Source organism: Hippocampus comes, unplaced genomic scaffold, assembly GCF_001891065.2.
Source record: "Hippocampus comes isolate QL1 unplaced genomic scaffold, H_comes_QL1_v1.1 scaffold47, whole genome shotgun sequence".
NCBI classification, from domain to species: Eukaryota; Metazoa; Chordata; class Actinopteri; order Syngnathiformes; family Syngnathidae; genus Hippocampus; species Hippocampus comes.
The window spans coordinates 460,390-482,987 of NW_017806029.1; the positions used below are offsets into that span (position 1 = coordinate 460,390).

General features: G+C 42.0%; 1 protein-coding gene across 2 annotated transcripts in view; it reads right to left on the minus strand.

The window, feature by feature from the left end:
- Nucleotides 1–261: 261 nt before the first annotated feature.
- Nucleotides 262–22,598, minus strand: part of jmjd1cb (jumonji domain containing 1Cb) — a 101,378-nt gene continuing 79,041 nt past the window's right edge. Inside the window, exons 9-31 of one of the 2 annotated variants that reach the window (XM_019892596.1) lie at nucleotides 22,003–22,551; nucleotides 21,570–21,915; nucleotides 18,805–19,750; nucleotides 18,520–18,717; nucleotides 17,812–17,984; nucleotides 17,512–17,674; nucleotides 13,842–16,200; nucleotides 12,900–13,101; nucleotides 10,998–11,212; nucleotides 10,551–10,703; nucleotides 9,563–9,652; nucleotides 9,135–9,259; nucleotides 7,897–8,122; nucleotides 7,559–7,770; nucleotides 6,875–7,222; nucleotides 6,619–6,787; nucleotides 6,439–6,529; nucleotides 6,192–6,322; nucleotides 4,674–4,796; nucleotides 4,278–4,417; nucleotides 1,718–1,894; nucleotides 1,454–1,585; nucleotides 262–591 (exon numbers count right to left, since the gene is read on the minus strand). In XM_019892596.1, the coding sequence (XP_019748155.1) occupies nucleotides 481–591; nucleotides 1,454–1,585; nucleotides 1,718–1,894; nucleotides 4,278–4,417; nucleotides 4,674–4,796; nucleotides 6,192–6,322; nucleotides 6,439–6,529; nucleotides 6,619–6,787; nucleotides 6,875–7,222; nucleotides 7,559–7,770; nucleotides 7,897–8,122; nucleotides 9,135–9,259; nucleotides 9,563–9,652; nucleotides 10,551–10,703; nucleotides 10,998–11,212; nucleotides 12,900–13,101; nucleotides 13,842–16,200; nucleotides 17,512–17,674; nucleotides 17,812–17,984; nucleotides 18,520–18,717; nucleotides 18,805–19,750; nucleotides 21,570–21,915; nucleotides 22,003–22,551 (7,379 nt within the window). In that variant the 3' untranslated portion in view covers nucleotides 262–480. Of the gene's footprint in view, nucleotides 592–1,453; nucleotides 1,586–1,717; nucleotides 1,895–4,277; nucleotides 4,418–4,673; nucleotides 4,797–6,191; nucleotides 6,323–6,438; nucleotides 6,530–6,618; nucleotides 6,788–6,874; nucleotides 7,223–7,558; nucleotides 7,773–7,896; nucleotides 8,123–9,134; nucleotides 9,260–9,562; nucleotides 9,653–10,550; nucleotides 10,704–10,997; nucleotides 11,213–12,899; nucleotides 13,102–13,841; nucleotides 16,201–17,511; nucleotides 17,675–17,811; nucleotides 17,985–18,519; nucleotides 18,718–18,804; nucleotides 19,751–21,569; nucleotides 21,916–22,002; nucleotides 22,552–22,598 lie in introns of those variants that run through there. The other variant, XM_019892597.1, reaches the window with a different exon arrangement.

Consider the following 22,598-nt stretch of genomic DNA (forward strand, 5'->3'; position numbering starts at 1 on the left):
AAAGAATGACCCTGAAGTTGCTTGCTGCTGGTAATGATTTGTAATCAGCAAAAAAAAAAAAAAACATAAAAAAATCAGTTCAAGAAATGTACTGTATGGGCTCTTGCTGCAGATTTTAACCTGTGGTTCAAAAGGGCAGGACGTAGCACCTTCAGTCTGTCCAGCTGCCCCAAAGCAGCACTTGGGCTCACATGACAGTCGCACTTCAGAAGTCAGTGGCTATGATAAGGCTCCCAACCCTCTCTTTCCCAACATTCTGGGTTTTTTGTTTTTTGATGATCAAAACAACAGTGGATGGTTTCAACCCCGGCCTGTCCAGTAGGCCCGCCTCTTTTTGAGTGTCACCTCTTGGCACAAAAGGTTTTAAGGGGTCGGTGTGGGTTAGCCTCTTGCCAGCTACGTGAACGTCAACCAAACCGGGGAGTCTCCTGGATCACGTAACAGCTCGATTCCCGCAAGTTACACGACACGGAGGAGCTGCTATGAGTTCTCTTCCTCCTCGTCTTCCTCCTCCTCCTCTTCCTCCTCAGAAACGCTCCTTTTCAACGAGCTCACGGCCTCCTTCACACAGTGGTACAGGATGTTCTTCACCTGTGGGGGAAAAGAAGGAAAATTGGATTCATCCCGCAGACAATTCCGGATTTTAAGATGAAACTCCAGCATGTTCCTTTTTTCTTTTTTTTATGCCACCAATTACAAGGGTGGTAATTTTCTAACAATGGTGGCCAGAGGCTTCACTTCAGAGCGTACCAAGCTACTATGAGCATATAACAAATGCATTTTTATTCAGAAATTGGTAAATTGACGGTAAATTAATTAATGAAATCTATTCAGTTCTTTTGACTGTGTGGAAGTGATTGTGGGTCAATGTTGTGGTCCAAGTGGAAACAAACAAGAACTCAGCTAAGGAAAGTTTGATATGATTTGATCTTTAGCTCAATCTCACACCAAAACAAACAAACAAACAAACAAAAAAAAAAATCAACAAATAATCAAAATTAAATAATTAAGGACATTCTAAACCAGATCTACGGGGCGGCATGGCTCCGTGGTTGTTTTCCAACCCATTGTCGAAGTGTCTTTAAGCAAGATACTGAACCCACACCCCCCAACCCCTCCCGGTTGCTCCTGATGTTGCGCTTTGAGGACCTGAGGTAGAAATATAAGTATACTATATAAGTGATTGTCCAATATAAAATATTGGTGCTTTTATTTTGAAAGCTGCGCTTTTATGCGTACACATGTGGACGCTCGTACAAGTGAGGTTTGATTTAGCCACGTTTTTCATTATACAGCATTTAGCAACTGTTTTTTCCCCCCCAAAAAGATACTCATAGAAAACCCAACAGAGGTTCTAATACGAGCAACGTTCTTTTTACCTGCACGCTGGAGAGAAGATTTCAAAAAGGATGAGTTTCATCAGCTGACCAACTAACTCTATTGACATATTCACCTGCAGTTTATCTTCATAGTTGACTTCTTCATGGTTGGGTCTGAGCTGCTGGGTCAGGTGGAAGGAGTTGGTCACATGCTCAGGAGACACAAAGTCATTGATGACCTGAACGCAGCTGTGGAGGTTCTGGACCTGACGGACAAGGTGAGCCAGTAAGACTTGCACGTGCCAGATAGAGTGACAACAGTTAGGTGAAACGAACAATACGGTTGCCATGTTGATTTTGTCATTTCAACTAGTAAACCAAACTGTGTGTGTGTATACCTGATGCATAGAACCAGCTGGTATTAGTACAGAGTCTCCCAGGAATTGAACGACGGTCCAACCCTGCACCCCGTGCTCATCCAAAAGCTGCTGCCGCTGTTTCTTGCTCAGGTACCAGCCCTGCTCTCTGATTGGATCCTGGTCCACTGATACATCCAATCCCTGCTCCTTACAGAGCTAACGTGGTTTGTGGCAGCATCATTCAATGGAAAGAGAGAAAAGGGGGGGGGTTCATTTCTTTTTTTCTATCTCACCAGGAATCCTCCAATTATCATGATATTCTGTGTGTAGCAGCACAAGTTATTTACAAAACAGATGATGAAGCCATCTTGAATGAAATACAACTGTCAACTGTACATTATATCCATGGTTGGGTCACAGCTCCAAAGTTGCCTTTCCCCAAGCCACTTTGTCCAGCTTCGAACGTATTTGCAAACACGTTTGAACATATGACTAGGCTAAATTCTCAAAACATGCTGAATGGAAATCATGCACCGCATATATAATAATAAAACCATAGGAAATACGAATGTATAACGTTTACCATATTTTTCCGCACTATAAGGTGCACCTAAAAGCATTCAATTTTCTCAAAAAGTGACAATGCAATTGTTGAATCAATTGTCTTCATAACTTTTGTCTCTCATTTATTGTTTTGTAATGCCATTTGTATTTATGTTTCATGTCTGTGTTTGTGAACAGTTCTCACAGCTTTGTGTGAAGGCTCATATATAAGGCGCATTATAAGGCGCATAGAATAGAAGCTACAATAGTGGCTGGGGTTGCGTTATGCATCCACTAGATGGAGCTATGTTAAAGGGAAAACAACACAATACAATATAGCTTTATTTATATCGCGTTTTCACAACGACCGCTGCTTATCAAAGCTCTTTCCAGAACATTGAAAATACTACATTCAAGAAATCTGAATATTGATCCATATATAAGGCGCATCGGATTACAAGGCCCTTTTGAGAAAATCGAATGCTCTTTGGTGCGCCTTAGAGTGTGGAAAATATGGTAACTGTGTACATTAAAGTAATGCCAAGTTAGCATTTCTACAAACATTAACACCAAATACTCCTTCTGGCTGATTAGTATAGTGCTCACTCAGTATGGAGGGAGGGGCAAACATATTGACCCCGGAGAACTGTGAAAATGTCCAGATTACTGAAAATATCCATTGCACAGTTTGTTTTATGTGAATAATTTGTTATTTTTAATCTACTCTTTTAAAATAGGGAAAATTTAGATTTAAATAAATGATGCTGTGATCGAGCATTTTCACAGTTCTCACAGCTTTGTGTGAAGGCTCATATATAAGGCGCATTATAAGGCGCATAGAATAGAAGCTACAATAGTGGCTGGGGTTGCGTTATGCATCCACTAGATGGAGCTATGTTAAAGGGAAAACAACACAATACAATATAGCTTTATTTATATCGCGTTTTCACAACGACCGCTGCTTATCAAAGCTCTTTCCAGAACATTGAAAATACTACATTCAAGAAATCTGAATATTGATCCATATATAAGGCGCATCGGATTACAAGGCCCTTTTGAGAAAATCGAATGCTCTTTGGTGCGCCTTAGAGTGTGGAAAATATGGTAACTGTGTACATTAAAGTAATGCCAAGTTAGCATTTCTACAAACATTAACACCAAATACTCCTTCTGGCTGATTAGTATAGTGCTCACTCAGTATGGAGGGAGGGGCAAACATATTGACCCCGGAGAACTGTGTGAACATGTCCAGATTACCAAAAATATCCATTGCACAGTTTGTTTTATGTGAATAATTTGTTATTTTTAATCTACTCTTTTAAAATAGGGAAAATTTAGATTTAAATAAATGATGCTGTGATCGAGCATTTTTTCTACGGGAATATATTAAATAAGTAATACTTCATGAATTCAGTGTGATGATGAATTAAACGGCTCATTTTAAGCCGCTGCTTCTTCTGTTACCTTGTACAAGAATTCCCGGACTTTGTCCATGTCTTTGTTGAGGTAGATGTGCCATAGTGCCCCCGGTGTCTCACTGGAGTCCTTCAGCCTCTTCCGAACGCCTTCATCGAGATTGTCCTCTTCCAGACGCTTTAACACTCCTAGAACCACGCATTTGCAAAACAATATTCAGACATTTCCTCCATTTCGATTATTACAGAAAACCCATTCATTTGTTTTTACACCCACTCATTTACAGCGCATTTCAACACTGTGAGGCTTCTGTAACACTACACCACTGACTCATTCCTTCAAGTACATTTTACTTTCTATTAAGAAGTAAACCATTCCAAATGATCAGTTTCTGTAGTTCTTGTTGAACATGTCCAGATTACCAAAAATATCCATTGCACAGTTTGTTTTATGTAAATAATTTGTTATTTTTAATCTACTCTTTTAAAATAGAGAAAATTTAGATTTAAATAAATGATGCTGTGATTGAACATTTACTATGCATTCTTTCTACGGGAATATATTAAACAATTAATACTTCGTGAATTCAGTGTGATGATGAATTAAACGACTCATTTTAAGCCGCTGCTTCTTCTGTTACCTTGTACAAGAATTCCCGGACTTTGTCCATGTCTTTGTTGAGGTAGATGTGCCATAGTGCCCCCGGTGTCTCACTGGAGTCCTTCAGCCTCTTCCGAACGCCTTCATCGAGATTGTCCTCTTCCAGACGCTTTAACACTCCTAGAACCACGCATTTGCAAAACAATATTCAGACATTTCCTCCATTTCGATTATTACAGAAAACCCATTCATTTGTTTTTACACCCACTCATTTACAGCGCATTTCAACACTGTGAGGCTTCTGTAACACTACACCACTGACTCATTCCTTCAAGTACATTTTACTTTCTATTAAGAAGTAAACCATTCCAAATGATCAGTTTCTGTAGTTCTTGTATTGTGATGTAAAACTAAAGAAACATTTTGGACATTTTACCTGTTTTGGACAATACTCCATTGCCTTTGGCCACTCCGACATATACTAGAATCGAGACAACATCAGAGACTTCTACGTGCAGGTTGGCAGTCCCAAAGTCCTGGTCCTGAGATGCCGCTACACCTGCAAAATGAGAAACAACTGATTAATCAAGAGTAGGGATTCTGTAGAAGAAAAGGAACTGCAAATAAATGGTCGGAGACAATCACAACATATCCTATATGAACATTACCGTATTTTCCGGACTATAAAGCGCTTCGGATTATAAGGTGCACCTTCAATGAATGGTCTATTTTGTAACTGTTTTCATATATAGGGTACACTGCTTTATAAGGCGCATAGAATAGAAGCTACAATAGAGGCTGCGGTCGCAACTGTAACAAAACGCTTTACAGAACATTTAAAATACTACATCCAAGAAATCAGAATATTCATCCATATGGAGCTCCCTGAGGATGTAGCATGAAGCATGAAACAAAGTCCATACAGGGTTTATTCATTGGCAACCCGTGAGAACTGGTCACAAACACGGACATGAAACAAATAAATGAAAGACAAAAGTTATGAAGACGAGTGAATCAACAAAAAGGCACACAAAGCTTGTGGGCTCACATCCACAAGGGGCTAAATATCCTTAGCAGTCTTGCTTGTCTGGTTCTTCCCTCGTTGAGTCAGGAGTTAACTTTGCTTTTGCTTTTATCTTCATTTCATAATGGCTGCGCAGAGCTAACAAACTAGTTGTTGGCGACTGCACATGTCAATTAGTGTCGGGCAGAACCCTTTTATGCTACAATTGGTTCCTGCTAATAATCACCACTAGATGGCAATGGAACACTAGCAGGGAAATAACTATGAGGACTGTAAAGAGACTAACACCATTTATAACGCGCATCGGATTATAGGGCGCACTGTCAGCTTTTCTGACAATGGAATGTTTTAGGTGCGCCTTATAGTGCAGAAAATACGGTACTCACAAAAAGTAAGCATATTTGGCTTTGGGGTAAAATTTCAGCATGAACCTAAATTGCACTATAATATTTATAGATGAACATGATTTGACCCCTTCGTCTAAATGCACTGTTCAACATTTCAGTACTTTTTGCACGCCTTTTCTCAAACAAGTGTTTGATTCACGACAAGACCAAACCATTTCATGCTTTAAGAAGAATCAGTATTTAAACACTCCCCCTCATCTTGCTGGTCACATTTTGATCTTCTCAAAGGCAAGTTAGTGTCATCAGCAATCAAAAATGAAAGAAAAAAAGAAGCGGGCATTTCTTTTGACCGTTTAGCTCTTTTTATGATACCAGTAAGTTGTGAAAAAAACTACGAAGACATTGAACAGTTGTACATGTCTGCCGAATTAGGTTCACTTGTATAGGTTCTCAGGTTCAGTCTAAAATTTGCCTCAAAAGGGGGAATATCCCTGACTTTTTGTGCGTAGTGTAGCTCAACATGTCATTTATTTTATTTCCATATTTGCATTTATTTTATTATTCATTCACACTGAGGCTTTACCATAGGCACAGCAGAGTCTTGGGCCCAAATCTGGCCTGACGAAGAAAGACGGCAGATGAGATGCTAAGTTTAGGCTTCCTTCTGGGTCCGAGTACTCAGGTAACGGCAGGTTCTTCATTAAGTCATCATACCTGGTGGAAGGACAGAAAATGGGATTATTGTGAAATAAGCGTTTTTTTGTTTTCTTGTTTTTTTTTCCATGAGCTGAACAGAAGTATACACAAATATTTAAGGTGCCTGTATGCACCTTGAAGGCATGAGAGCCATGAACTCCTCTCCGGAAGGCCAGTCCTTCAGTCTGTAAACTACAGGTTCCCCATCCTTGGACTTGAGTCGTTCTAAACACGGTAGAGGGTCTTTGTTTAATGAACAATTGTGAGATTTTTTTTTCTCAATAACCAAATCAAAGGTCAGCGCTTGAACTCACTGGTAATGTCCTCAAATCCATCCCAGAACTCCTTGATCCCTGAGTTGGAGACCACTTGGTCTTTACAATTGAGAAGGTCCCCCTGATGGTCTGCAAACTCCTGATTGAAAGAGTCCGCTTTCCACAGAGTGGCATTCAGACGCTTGTGGATCCCGGACACCAAAACGGGCTATGCAAAACATATACATGACGCAAATTACAATTTCGAAATGTCACGCCAATGGCACTTCCAACTACAAATACAAATGACATGTACCTGGCCCTGTTTCCAGCATTCTCTAAAGAGCTTCCAGTTATTCTGGTTACGGTGATCTTTGAGCCAAAGGAGTCGTCCGTTATTGAGCCAGCAGTGGGGAATATCCGGATGCTGATTGGATGAATCCTCTGCAATGACTGGAGGAACAGGCAATGACTTCTTCTTGTCTATTTTGACGTCTTCCGGCACGACGGGTGCAGGGTTGCTGTTGTTGGCAGAGATGACTGGCTCTTGCTTGATTGAAAGCTTTGTGGTGATCGTCTGGCGACTGGCAGGGATTTTGTTTTCAACGACTGATGCAATGATGTCATCGAGGATATTAGGCATGGTCCGGCCACCTTTTCCAGTCTTGAAAAAGACATGAGAAAAATTTGTATTTTATACAGAAATTATATATTTGGCATGTTTTTTTCTTTTTTTTTTGCATGTGTTCGCACAAAACTTCCAAAGATCCCGGCCCTCTAATTGGTTAATCGCTAATATTGGTCGGCATTAACTCATTCACTCGTGCAGTCTTGGCCCTCTAAATGTTGCCACTGAAGCACAAATTCAATAAAACAACGTTGAGCTCATCGCTAATATTGGTCGGCATTAACTCATTCACTCCCAAAGACGTTTTTAAACGTCTTTTCAGCCTTGGTCCAGAATTGGCTGATACTGAATGAGTTAAAAATGCTCAAGCACCTGTGAAGCAGTTGAATACACTGGCGCAAAGGCGATTCCGGCATCGGTGGAGCCCAGCTTGAGCTTTCCTGCAGTGGTGGTGAGCAGATCTCTGAGAGTGGAGCCTTGCTCTGTACTGTTGGCAATCAGTGACGTGGTTTTACATTGCTGCAGAACCTCCAAGCTGTCGCCTTCTTTCACAGATTTCCCCAGTAGCATCGAGTCTTTGTTTTCTGTTTTGTAAATTGGAGAGATCACAAGATATTACCTTTTGGTGAGCGCTCCTGTATTCCAATGCACCATAATTATTCTGAAATCATTTGAGAAAGATAACCGTTAAATTGATTTGTTCGACTTGCCTTTTTTTTCCTCTCTGGATTTCTGCTCTGCCAGGTCAGCCAGGAAATGCAGAGGGGATTGGGACTCCGGTGGAGTGACCGCATTGCCTTCATCGCTGGCCGGACTTCTTCCTCCTCCTCCGTTGGTCTCGATTTTAGTCCCTCCTTGATCAGAGTTCTGTTGACAGCGTGGCTCCGTCTTCATCAACGACAGTTTGTTGCTATGGTTCAGTACATTCTGCAGTACCTGGGAGAGAGGTCAGGACCGAATGTCAAATGACTACGGCCCGGTTGGATTGCTCATACACATGCAATGTCTAATGATTTAATTGTGATCATTCCTTGACAGTTATTCTCATTATATAACCGGTGAATCAAAAATAATGAACTGAGTCAAAAACTCCCACTGCACGTTCAGTCACGCGCGTGTACATGTGGACATATACGTGACATAGAGTTCCAGTCATACCTCGGTTTTCGACCATAATCCGTTCCAGAAGGCTGTTTGAAAAGCGATTTGTTCAAAATTTGAAACTATTATATAGGCTTTATCTTGCGATCGCCGCTAGCATTACCACATAGCAAAAGAGTGAGCCTATCCTTCATAGGTTTGTGGCCTGGAAACGACTTCTCCTCACGTGTGATGTAGGTCCTTTGTGGCATTTTTTTTTTAATCCCAAAAAAGTCCAGTATCGTCCATATTAAACGTTTGCTGGGGAAGATATTCCTCTGCCTTGATGAAATTTTCAAACTCAACTTTAAACTTTTGCGTAAATCCCGAGTGACGAGGAAGCCGAGAAGGAGTCGAGTGGCGTATTCGGGTTTGGTCAGTTTGGTCGAAAACCGTTTTCTGGTCGTAATCTGAGGTGTAAAACATAATTCAATTCACTTCCATTCTGATTTTGTAAAAAACAACAGCTAAATGAAGAATAGATTAAGTACCGTTTGCATTTGCAATATGACGTAAATTCTTTGGTGGCAATAATTGTACGATAACCATGAATTTTCTACCATTTATTGACTGACTTTGCTCGAAAGGCCAGTTACACCCTGAACTGTTTGCCGGTCATTCACGGGACAAGCTAACATGCCTTGAGATGTAATGTGAGAATGATTCACTTTGTTCACTTGTTGTGCAGTTGAGTACATAATGGCCACTGGAGGCTGCTCGTATTATTTACAGCACCAAAGAAAATAGGCATTATTGGGATGGATGCTAGTCTGCTGTCGTCTGAAAAGACAAAACACAAACACGATACCTGTGAAACTCCATTGGTGGTTGGTAGTTTGCTGAGGAGATTCAGTTTGCTGGTGCAGGCACAATGCCGTTTGATGTTGTGTTTTTCTCTCAGCGAATGCATAGAGGTCACTAATTCCGTAAGCACTGAAAAGTAACGGAAAAGTAAAACAAATATGAGAGCTAAGCTACATTGTAGAACCCATTTGTTTAGTTCAATTATTCAGTGTGAACAATATAACACTCATTTTAAATAGGAACACGTCAAGGCAATCAAGTGAATGCGTTGTCGGAACAATTAGTCCATTTGTTTTTGTATTTCTTTTCAAACAATTGATCTGCACGTTTTTTTTGCCACATTGTTGTCACACTTGTATGACGTCAGAAGCTATCGGTTCTCACAATCCTGTGTAATATGGACGGATGAAGAGTCAGAACGATACTCTTTACCTGTGCCGGGTATGATCTGTGTTGGCATGAGGTGTTTGTGATCATGAGGCTGGCCTTTCACACACTTCAGCCAGCCATAGAGTTCTTTATCTGACAAGAGAAATATATAGAATCAGAGGAAATATTAACGTATATTCCGTTATATAAATAGCAGGGTTTTTTTTTTCATAGTTTGGCCGATTTATAACACATCATTCAATCATTTCACATGTTATTTTCACATTAAACCGCAAGGGGGGGCTGTAGGCCTGTGTTGATAAATCGACGACGGGTCTGACGTAAGCGAAGTAAAAGAGGAAGGGCGAATCTTCTACCTCCAGAGTTGGCGGTGTTGTTTCAAAGAGACACCGAAGATGAAGATTTCATTGGCTTTAGTGATTTGGAGTGACATTGATGGTTTGGTAAACGTGTTAGTGTGTTCTTTATGCTACAGTTATCTGAATAACTCTTAATGTTACGTGAACATAACAGGTACGTTCTCAGTTCTTGTTTATGCGTCACGTCACATTAGCATATCGTACACTATTTCAGCCTGTTGTTCTCCATTTCATTTTTTATTTTAAATTGCATTTCAAGATGACATGTCTCTTCTTGGTGTTGGATTTTATCAAATAAATTTTCCCCCCAAAATGTGACTTTTTTTCCCTTCTTTATTACCCATTTTATGGTTGGTGCGATTTATACTCCGGAGCGATTTATAATCCGGAAAATATGGTAACTCAAAAAAATTGATGTAGTTTGCATTAGGTGAGTGTTTTTGTTTGCTGTTGTTGTTTTTTATGTATGATGGCAAGATGCTTTCACATTGCTTGAATGAATATTGTTCCTGAAATTAAGTCAATGAAAATTCTTGACTGTATTGTGCCAATCGTGAGTAGGCTTTCAAAACATAAAAAAAATCTCGACTTGGGTTATTTCTTGTCGACTGATTTGACCCGTTAAATTTGGCCTTCTATGATACTTAAATCACCCCAACCATACAACTGACCTTTGGAGCTCCTTCTTTCCTTGGCCTTGTAGCAGTCCAGACAGACAACAAAGCCACATTTCTGACAGACCCAGTGGATGTTAAAGAGCGTCGCCTCACAGGCATCGCACATCTCCCTCACTCCCTTAACTGCGCGCTTCCACACGAGTTTGGCTGAAACGCACACAAAAAGTCATTAGCGCTACAAGCATAGAACAAGTTTTGGTATAAGATATACAGTTGTCCCTCACGATATCACGCTTTTCACATGACAGGATTTTTGCAATATTACAGGATTCGGTGGTGCATTTTCAATTGCGTTTTTTTTTAACTAACAGCAACTAAATGAACGCATAACAAGGTCATTCACTAGCTCCACAACCGACGCGCTTGCCCAGAAGCACTTAAAATCCAGTTAAACGAGGGACTACTGTAATCAAAATGGGAGTTATTGTGAGGACAACACACCATCCTTTTTGACCCAGGAGGCTGCCGTATTCTCCATCAGGACCATCTGACAGAACATGTCTCCTATAAAGCTGAGGATGTACTTGGCTGTAGTTTGGTCCAGGTGACTCTCCTCCATTGCTCCAGGGATCCACAGGGCAAGTGCCTCGTCATCAAACTGGTCCGGAGTGGAAAAACCATCCATTCGGATGACACCATTTTTACTGTAGGAAAGCCTAAAAAGGGGAAACAGGATAAAAATAGTCCAAACTTCAGAACATTAGAAAAGACCTATATTTCCTTGAACTCAGACATCATCGCAGAGAATAGGATTCAAAATTGATCAATCACTGATTATGATTACTAAATATTATTATTAAATAACAAGAACAAGACATCTTAGTCTTATTATACAATTTTAACTAGTTGGTCCAACTAAGAAAGAGTCTGGAGTTTCTGGACCCCCAAAAAAGTGGCAGTGGATTGCGCAACACACAAACTTTGAACTTTAGTACAGTATTGCACAGGTGTCAAACTCAAGGCCCGGGGGCCAGATCTGGCCCGCCACATCATTTTATGTGGTCCGTGAAAGCAAATCAAACATGTCAACTTCTGTGATTCTTGCTAAAATCCGGACCAAAATTTCAACTCCTCATTTGTAATAAATAAGAGATATTGTCAGCAATCGAATAAACCGTTTTTCCTGAGGTTTTTATGCAGTTTCAGTCGTACCGGCCCTCCAAGGGAAACAGTAACTTCAATGAGGCCCGCGACAAAAATTAGTTTGACACCCCTGGTGTATTGCACCAGACTGAATGCAGGTCAGACAGGGTTAGAGAACAAGAATCAGTGGCGACGTACAGGCGAGAGAGCCGGAAGGAGATTGCAGTTGCGGCAGGTCTACAGTGAGGAAAGATTATAGAGCAGCAAATCCTCTTTGACAGATTTACACAGGATGACCCCCGGCTGCAAATGCTGTTGCTTATCCATCTATAGTGACTGTGTTTACTGAGTATCCATACTGTAGAAAGTGTGTGTGTTTGAGGCAAAAAGGACAAACAAAATATATTTAAAAAAAACAAAAATAGGTACATTTATGTATGGACAGCTTTGTGATTCTTTTCAAGTTTGATTTTACGCATCGTCACCTTTCTAAAAATAATGGCCAAAGTTATTTTTTTCAGAAAAAAAAAAGAAAAACGGATTCAAATATAGATTCTATTTATACATAATTTAATTTCAGGGGTAGAATTGAATAATCCATTTGACGAAGAATGTAGCTGATTTCATAATTTAATTGCAGGGATAGAATTTAATGTATTTAACGAAAGATGGAGCCGATTTCAGCATCATGAGATTTTGAAGGCACTAAAAATATTTGTTTTTAAATCAAAAATTGACTTACAGTAAGCCATTATCCGAAGGGACAGGTTGGTTTGGATTTTTTTTTACTTCATAAATGAAATTGAGCTTGGCATTGAGAACCTGCATTTTGTATTTCATCGGGCTGTCTGTGTGTTATATTCGAATTGATTTGATGAAGTGAAAGCTTTCTGCGTGATAGATATCCAAAAATGTGTTTATGTTGTGGCATGTTTTTAGCGCATTCAACGGACGCTCACAGAACATCTCGATTTTTTTTTTTTCAGTATTTACTTTTGTTCTCAAATTTCCCAGGCTTGCTCACAACATACTTTTTAGTGGTAAGATAAAATGGATGATTATTTTCATTTCATTTCAAGTACTGTCTATCATGTAGGGCAAATAAAGTATCCTGCAATTTCGCATAGTTGTACTTAAATGTTATTTCCATACATGTATTTATTTATTTTTCTTAGTATCTATTCCAATGAATAGATATTGCAACACAAATAATAAGACAAAGTAAAAAAAAACTATAAGACAATGCCATCAACCTCTTACCGTCTGAAATAGTAGAAACGACAAAAGACAGGAGAATGGGCCGCCTCTTCGCCTTTTTTGCTGCGGATAATCCGACACTCCCGACACTTTTGCAAACTGGGTCCGATTTCTGAACAAGAATCATCCTGAAGGAAAGACTCGCCCGTCTGCTTTAGCTTCTTCACCTTGCGCCAGTCCTTCAGGACAGAACGTGGGATCCCATCTGGAAAGGATGGATAGATATTAACACATCAAGAAAAGCACTTTAAAAAAAAAAAATTTAAGAGCATCTCACGTTAAAATTAAATACATAAGATGACCTCAGAGTAGACGTTTTCCCTGTACAATAAAAGGAACACTTCTAACTCCATTTATAGCATTATGGCCACATATCCCAAAATGTGATTATGACGTGCAATGTCATTGCAAAAAAATAAAATTAAATTACATTTAAAAATTGTAACATAAGAGGACAATGATTCCACCATGGGAAAATCGGAACTTTTTCTTTTCTTTTATATTTGGCAAGCTTATTATCCACACTCTTCTCTGTGGTGTGTCAAATTCATAAGTACAATTTATAAGAGAGCTTATTTCAGTTGACGGGGGCTTTAAATAAAATGTTATTCCTGTTGTACAGTAAAAAAGAGCCACATTGCAAGAATAAAAAAAATGCAAAATCAATTCTCCTTGGGTCGGAATCACACTTTTTTGCCCCGTGCCATTCCATAATCGCGGTTGACTGTTTCAAATTGTACCACAGCACGCTGAAATGAACTGTACTGCTTGGGGGTAAGGGGACTTGTTAGTAACATGATCTCAAAAGCTATCAAAATGGCCAGGTTGTATGTCATTAAAAACAGTAAGAAGAGAAGACTATCATTTTATAAATAGAATTAACGCTTTGAGGGACTTACAGTGGACGGCTTATCATGTTATCAGGTTACTGGGTGCATGACTTACTGCTACTGGCCAGTTTGAGTTTGGTCTTCTCTTTAGCAGATCGAAAGATGCCGTTGGGTTTCACGTCATCCTCTTCCTTTTCATTGTCTCCTTTTTTCTTGGCCATATCATTCTGTTTCTTCTTGTATGTTGGCTTGGGCTGACGCTTGGCTCTGCCCTCCATCTTGCTCTCGCTGGCATCCGAGTCGTCTGCGCCACTTTCTGAAGCAGACTCGTATGTTCGTTTGCTTCCCCGCCTTAGTGAGGAGGATGTTTTCCTGTCCTCCCCAACTGTTGCTCCAGCTGTCTTGTCCTCCGAGAGCTTGTCTCGTTCTGCTTTGCTTGCGGCGGCGTCCTTGCTCAGCTCCACCTCATTAGACGTGGAGGCACTGAGATTGACGGTACATGGTTTGATCATTTCTGTCATTGTTGCGGTGTTGCTGATGCTGGGCGATTTGTCTGGTTTGGTGTTAACTGAGCTGACAGTAGCGGTTGTGTTCCTATCCTCTTCGGAATGCCGCGTTAACCAGGCTTTCTTTAGTTTGTGGTAATTACTGGCCTGCCCACCACTTGTTAAAGCAGGCCCAGAAGACTGGCCGTTGTGCAGCGGACTTGACTTTCCTGGCGTTGTTCTGCCACTTGTTGAGTTGCCGCTACTGCTATCTGCTGAACATGAGGTTTGGCCTGAGGCAGGTGGAGGAGTGGAGTTGTGAGTTTTGTCAATGGGATCCACCGTTGCAGACGGGTATCCAGTCGTGGCGGACATGGACGCAGTGCAGAGATTGCTTTTAGATTGGGCTGCTGCCAATGCAGCTTTGTGCTTCTTGAGGTGAACGAAAGAGGGTGAGTAAGCCTGACCGCTGCCAGAACAGGGGCTAGGTCTTGGAGTGAGATTCAGGTTGGGTTGTGGTGTGGTAGACTGACTGGGAGGATGCAAAGATCCTCCTGGAGATGAGGTACGTGACCCAACCCCCACCTGCTGCTCTCCTGGCCCATGATGGGGTGATACAGAGTAACCCAGCTCAGGTGTAGTTGCCTCACTTCTACTCTGTACAGATGGAGAAACGGTTGTCCTTTGAACAGAGTTTGTGGTACAGGCTCCCACAGTCCCTTGCAGGACACGAATTGAGGTCTTTTTATATTGGATGTACATGTCATCCAGGTTGGAGTTGGGTTGGATAACTCTGTTAGCTCCATGGTCTCTTAAACTCTCGCCCGGTTTTTGACTCCCCAAAGATAAATCCTTCGGGGCCATAGCACCAGATTTGTTTACGGGATTGTCAAATTTAATGGATGTTGGCGGGCGCACAATGACGGATGCCATCGCAGCCTGGGGCTTGTCCCTTGACACTCCTTTCTCTCCAAAGAAGAGAGCTCTTCTGTCTTGACCGGCTCTCCACCCACCCGATGATGTCATATTCTCCACACTGACAGCTGAGGCAACAATGGTAGTATTTCCATGACCTTTTACATCCCTGAGTTCCGGCAGCAGTGTGGGGGGCTTTTGTTGCTCGACTGATGTCTTGCTGCCAGCTGCTGCTAACGTAACTGGCTGGATAGGTGTGAGAGTCGGCGGAGACAGACGTCCACCGTAGCCTGCTCTTTCCCTTTCCTTTTCTCGCTCTCTGTCTGCAGCCTCTTTACGTTCAAGCGCATGCTGAGTGGGTGGATGGAAGACGGGTGCTCTGTGAAGAGACGGCATGGCCCTGAGGTTGTGTTGCTGCTGCTGAGGGTGGGGGTGGTGGTGGTGATGATGGGGGTGGTGGTTAGACATTGAAGAAGAAGATGAAGAGGAGGAAGGAGATATCGCAGGACTGCAGCGCTCCAGCCTTTCTACACCTGTGTGGTGTTGATGTTGGACCAGCGTGGCCTGCTGGCTGAGCTGCTCGGTAATTTTCCCCGCAAGACCCTCACCGCCCTCTGGATGGTGCTTAATTAGGGGAGGTGGCCTAGAGATGGACACTTTGGCATTGTAGTTGCCTAGCGACAGAGCACTCTGGCTTGAAACAGCTGCTCCAATACTGGCCACAACCCCTTGAGCTCCGACTGACACCTTCTTATAGTAAGAGCTGAGCTCCTTGGAAGGGTATAGTCTTGGGGGCTCATTTATAACACTGTTGGACAAAGTGGTAAAATAGTTGCTCTTTTCGGGCTGGATAATATGAGGATGCGCGTGGCCTGCCTTGGGGCTAAGGGAAGCAAGAGCTGGTATCCTGACAGGAAAAGTGGGATCTCGGGTTCTCTCTCTTTCTCTGTCGATCCCGGGTTCACTTGAGCGTTGAATTTTGGCAGTAAAAGGGGCCACTTCGATGCTCTCCTTCAGAATTTGACGATTCTCTTCTTTGTACTTAGTGGCTCGGTCCGCTGCTTGAACAGCATCCTTGGAAAGAAAACATGTATGTTAAGTTTACTTTTTGAATGTACCACAAAACAGGAGTGTAAGTAAGTTGTGCGTAGCTACATGGTCAAAATAAATAATGCTTTCCTGATCACAGGAACAGAGGTAAATTTGCATACTTAAAATTAGTGGTAATCACTTTGGAGACGATCGAACGAGGCAAATCACATACCGTATGTTTGTTTGTAGATTACCGTATATTCCGCACTATAAGGCACACCGAAAAGCCTTCAATTTCCCAAAAGCCAACAGTGTGCCTTATAATCCGATGCCTTATATATGGATAAGTATTCTGATTTATTGGACGCAGTATTTTAAATGATCTGTCAAGCATTTTGTTACAGCTGCAGCTGTTGTGAAAGTCCTATATAAATAAAGCTGTACTGTATTGTGTTGTATTTCCTTTAGCGTGTCTCCATCTAGTGGATGCATAGCACAACCACAGCCACTATTGTAGCTTCTATTCTATGCGCCTTAAAATGCGGTGTGCCCTATATATGAAAACAGTTTTAAAATAGGACATTCATTGAAGGTGCACCTCACACTCCGAAGCACCTTATAGTGCGGAAAATACAGTAATTTACAAGGGAAAGATAAGGTTGTCAGTACTTTTGTATGTGAATGATGAATTCAAACCCAAATGCAGCATGTGAATATAAACGGCTGCATGATGACTTTGCAGATTTTTAGAACGAGTATGAACATATATATAGTTTATAGTGCCATTAGGGCTTGCAATTGAGATGCAAATGACTTTAATTAATACAATTATTTTTATTGAAGAAGGTATACTTTTCACTCTAATATTTAACATGTCTGAAACAAAAAGAATAAAAATCCCCTCCAAATTGTCTGCTGTAAGCATAGCAACATGCTTTATTAACCCCTCTCCTACTGCAGTCGCTCTCCTAAAGCAATTGTGGTCGCTCCAAGGTATGTCTCTCACTGAATGTCTTCAAATGTTTCATCAAATAAGTGCTCAGCTTCATTCCTCTTTATAATTTTGCAGTGTGGAATTTGTACTCATCTTTAGTGCTTTACCTTGAAGTTAAAGTTCTGTTTGGAGTAGTGTAACTATTTTTTTTTTACAGATTAGAAAGAAGATATGACCAACTCAAATGAGATCCTATTTGATAAATTAAGTCTGTCTTGTTCTGAATAACAACATCACTCATCACTGCAAATGAGATCCTATTTGATAAATTAAGTGTCTTGTTCTGAATAACAACATCACTCATCACTGAACTGATCTAAGGTTTGACAGCAATTGATTTGTGTTTGAGATGAGTATACCTGTGTATTACTCAGGCGTGCCTTGCTGTGGGGGTCCAAGTAGAGGTGGTGAAGCTGTGCATCTTTCCCGGTGATGCTCCTGTTACTGTCTGTTGGTTCTTGTTTCAGTTGGGCCAACGTCAAGGTTCTTATTGGATCCACATAGCCTCTCTTATCCACATCTCTAAAGAAAGAAAAAAAAATGTAAAAGCCTTTCCTATGCTTTATTACATGATGAAATGTGTTTTTCACATAATTAGCTTGATGGCAGGCACGTCACTGGAAAAAAAAAAGAAGCAATATTGGATTAACTTGACTCACTCTTTACGAATGTCCACACTGATCTTTGACAGCGGCGGGCTAGCGTGCGTGCTGATTTTAACAGAGGGTCGGTGGGGATCAGCGCTGGCTGGTCGTACAGGAACGTGACTCAGCAAACCCAAACTGTCACTTGCACTACCAACAGTTTGGTGCAACCACGGGCTGGCTGTGCTCTGGACACGAAAAGTGCATTGCAAAGAAAAGAAGCAGAAGGTAAATTCAAATACATTACAGTTGTGCACACACGTACACACAATTGTTTCAAAATAGCACCTCACGAGTAATGGTGAGGATAGAGTAAGGCATGTAAGGCTACTGGTGGAAGTGAGTCACTGGTGTTTAGTCAGGTGACTTCTGCAAGAGTGTTAGCAGGATGAATACTAAAGAGCATAGATCTCGAGTATGTGTCAGAGGCTGAGAAGGATGGTGTCTGAGATCTAGTGCCAAAATAACCCGGGGGCTGAGTAAAAGAGAAAGTGTTCTTCAAGAATAAGAAAGACCTCATCCCAAGTGACCTTCAACGGCATGTCTCATATTGCAGACAAAACTGAAGGATTTAAGTCCAAAAAAGAAATGTTAAGAGTGGAAAAATACTGTGCATAATAAATGTCCCTAATTCCTTCACGCCCATGAGGTAAAGGTAACACAAAACCCTTCGCATTAAAAAACTCAATCAATCATACATACATTCCCAGAAAGTCCAAATACCTTTCGAAGTGACACCTCAGAATTTACAGCAACTGGATTTTCGGGGTGAACCCATTTAGCTGTGGGGGGTATGTTGAGCCCTTGTTGGTAGGAACTTGGGGTTCCATTGGGGTACTGCCAAAGGATGGGGTAGAGGCCCAAACCTGAAGCTCCAGTATGAGGCTGGGGGAGCAGAGGTGGAGGAGGGGCCCCTTGACCCTGAAAACATAACAAGGGTTTTAGTTGACCAATGGAAAGCTCGGAAAAAAAAAAATTTACGTCAAATCAATGCCTCTTGAGGCAGACCTGTAGGAACTGCTGTTGGTGCGCAGCTCCCGGGTGAGGTAGGGCAAGGTGACCTAAACCACCAGAGGAGTCCAGCTGCGGGTGGCCCCCCAGGAGAGATGCCGTGTGAGGAGGAGGCATGGCTGAGAGAACCCCAGGGGGTAAAAGGTGCGGGTGGGGTAAGGCAGAGGTGTGAGTAGGAGCAAGGAGATGAGAGGCAGCATGTGGGTGGGACGAAGGGGTGAGGCAAGGGGAGTGGGGAGATGACGAGTGGAGCCCATGTAGGTGAGGATGGAGATATGCCGCCACGTGGTTAGAGGAGACGGTGGCGGAAGAAGTGTTTTCATTGTCTGAGCAGATCAGAGCTGGGTCCCTGTAAACAGTGAATGTCTCATTCTTATCGATAATTAGAGGGCTCTTGGTACTGCTGACAGTACTGCCCCCACCTGACTCTGAGTGAGCTGGTGTTGGCTTAAAACCAGAGCGAGGAGGCTCAGTTGTTTCTACTTTACTGGACAAACGACCTGATGGAGGGGAGGAGGTATCATAATATCTTGGCATTTTATGTTTAGAGACCTCTGGAGAGGTATTGGGTTTAGGTTTTGAGATATCCACTAGGCCTAAGTGGGGCTTAGACTTGATGTGGTCTGCTGGACTCGTGCTAGGGTATGGATGGCTCTGAGGGGTGTTGGGCCGCTGGGCTTTTTGTTTCATGGAGTCTAGCGGAGCTGGGTTCGGGTTCATTTTGGTTTTTGTAAAGTCAGTGGAAAGGACTGTGTTCGTCTTGTCGGGGTGTAGCTGCTGCTGTTTGCTTTGCTCCTCGGATAACGACGGACTCTTGATGCCAGACGTGTAGTGTTGTTGTGGCGTATGATGCTCTGGATGATGTTGATGAAGAAAAGGATGGGGAATGACTGATTTTTCCTTCTCTATCAGCATCATATTATCAGTCATTGATGTGACAGGTCTGGAAAAAAAAACACAGGAAGAATTTAATGTGTATATATAATTACATATATATGTCATATCTGTTTTTTAGCTGGCCATAAAGAATACACTGTCATCAAAACATTGAGAACAGCAAATATTTAAATGAATTTGTAACACAAAAATTACTGGCTGTAAAAATGCAGCCCTTTGGACAAACGGCCTGCATAACGTTACATATGAGAGCTCAGCAAATCTCATGAAGGCCTCATCTAAGGCGACGTTCACTCTTTGCTGCCGGCAGCCAAGGTGGACTCATTTTAGGTCACCACGGAAAAAAAAACGTAGTTGACTGGAGTAAAACAGGGTGCACACAAATAAATCTGAAAGTACGCAACAAGTCATAAGACATCTCGGCAATGTTCCACAGTGTGACGGAAGCTTTGCATTGTGGCATAATCACACTCACCACCTACAACCCTTCTAAAGCTTAACCATGTGTTTATTGTCATTTACCTACAATCCCCACCATGGCATAACCTTGTTTAACTATCTAAGTGTGAGTGAGTGAAAGTGACGACACGTGTGAGAACCCTGTAAGCGTAAATAAAGGGCTCTTTTACGTGTTTTGCGACAAGAGATGGATTATTGAATTACTGGTTGACAGAACACAAATATCATCACATTTTTATTGAGCCACAGTTTGTGACACCCCCGGCGCTGACTCTGGAGTCGGGCCCACCAGGGGATCATCAGTTGACTCTGCCGGGGCCATAAACATGCTACAAAGCTGCCTGGCATCCACGTTTCATCCGAAGAAAGCCCTGACAGAATGTGAGAAAAGCCGACCTGTATGCGTCTCTGAGCCTCTGGTACTCAGCGGGCCTTTTACTACACGGGCCTTCAGAGATACTCTGATAGACTGTAAGCAAACTTAGCAAAGAAAACATGAATATAGAGGGGGAAAAAAAATTGCCAAACGCGCACTAGATTTCAGGTAAACAGGGCTGCCATGGCAGCCGAAAGTGTAACTGTAGTCTTAGGAAGTACTGTATCTTAATGATTAATTGTGTGTGTATGATATGCTTTCTCTTGATTTGTATGCAACACTTACTTCAAGACATGAGCAAGTCGTGTGACACTTGCGTATAGCTCATGAGAGCTCAGTTGAGAAGGTAATAGATTAACTTTTGCTTTTTCTCACCCTGGATATTTAATCCAGCAAATAACTATTAGTAGCTTGAACAATATGGGGTTAAGAAATGAACTACATAATATCCATATATTCACAATGGCGTCAGTTTAACTTTGAATTAATTTCTTGATTAGATTTTCATTATTTTCCAATGGAGGGGAACATTTTTTTTTGAACAAATACGAGCTGGACCAGCATCCCGCAATGTGTTCATGTTCAACCTCGGACGTTCCATTGTTTAGGAATTTCTTTACATAAATATCGAATAAAGAATACAGATGAAATACAACTCTGAATCTTTGAGGAGACTCTAAGGGTGGGTGATATGAAAAGATAGATATCTAGCTAGCTAGCCAGCTAGATATCTAGCCAACATTTATCACTTACTCTTCCTTTCCAATGTTTGTTGATTAGCCAAATGAGGATTTCATCACTTCCTCCTACTTTGCAGCCAATCAATGGACCCGTTTGTTTTTCAGGCAGTATTAAGAATATTCGATCATGTAAATTCGCACATCGTGAAAGTAACTCTGATGGTTATATTGAGGAAGATCCATATCACTCACTCCTCGTCGCCTCCCATCCACGCTGTTAAATAATATGAAGAAATGAACAATACAGTAGGCGTTAGGAAAAGGTAAAACACATTCCTTTCTGTTCTCACCTGATAACCTCGGAAGAAGAAAACTCTATCTTGTTATTTAAGCTCCTGCCTGCTGTCACGCCACCTCCGATTAAAGCCTGCTGCATGGCGGGGTCAATTTCTGTCCTTCGGCCACCTTCTGAGGGTGAAGGTGAAGGAGGGACAGGAGGCGAGGAGACGGGGGATGGATGCAAGGTGAGGTAAGGTGAAAGGGCGGTGGACTCTGCCTTCTGTGAGGCAAGCAGAGCTGACACAGCCTCTGAACTCTCTTGATGCACGGTGGCCTGTGCATCATCTGTGATGTCAATCACGCCGCCGCCGCCGCCATGGAGGTGGGACAAGGAAGGTGTCTGACATCGAGAGGAGACTAAAAAAAAAAAAAAAAAAAAGGAGAAGAATATAACTGATCAATCGGTTATAATCATCAGATAGTTGGGAGCTGAGTGCAATTTACCTTTCACAGTGTTCTTGCTACTCTCTATAATAGTAGCCTGGATAGTGTCAGACATAAGAGGCATCTGTTGCCGTGGAGATTGTGTGATCTGCGTCACCGCCACCAATTCCTCCTCCTCTTTTGTGATCATTTTGCTTGTTTCCTTAACAGCCTTATTGCTGCTGTCCTCCGCCGACTGAAGCTCCGCCCACGGGGACAGGCAACCAACGTGAGATGAGGAATCGTTCATTTTGGCAGCCTGCATTAGTGTCTTCTCATCCTCCTCCATTTTTGAAGCAGTTGTTTTCACCTCACTGCTGCGAGTCTTTAATTCATTCTCAGAGTTTGGCTCTGAGGAGGAGGAAGAGGAAGAGGAGGAAGAGGACGACGATGAGGATGACGACGAGGAGCACGACGAATGGGCCATCCTCTTGTGCGGATTTTCAGAGTCGCTGCTCTCTGAGAAGTCAGATGTCATGTCTGTCTTCAGTCTCTTAAGACCTACCTTCTTCTCATCATCCTCACCCTTCCTCCGTTTGTTTACTGCCTGCTTGGCCTTCGACTTAGAGTCTGCAGAAATTAAAAAAAAACCAAACATTCAATTATTAATCTTTGGA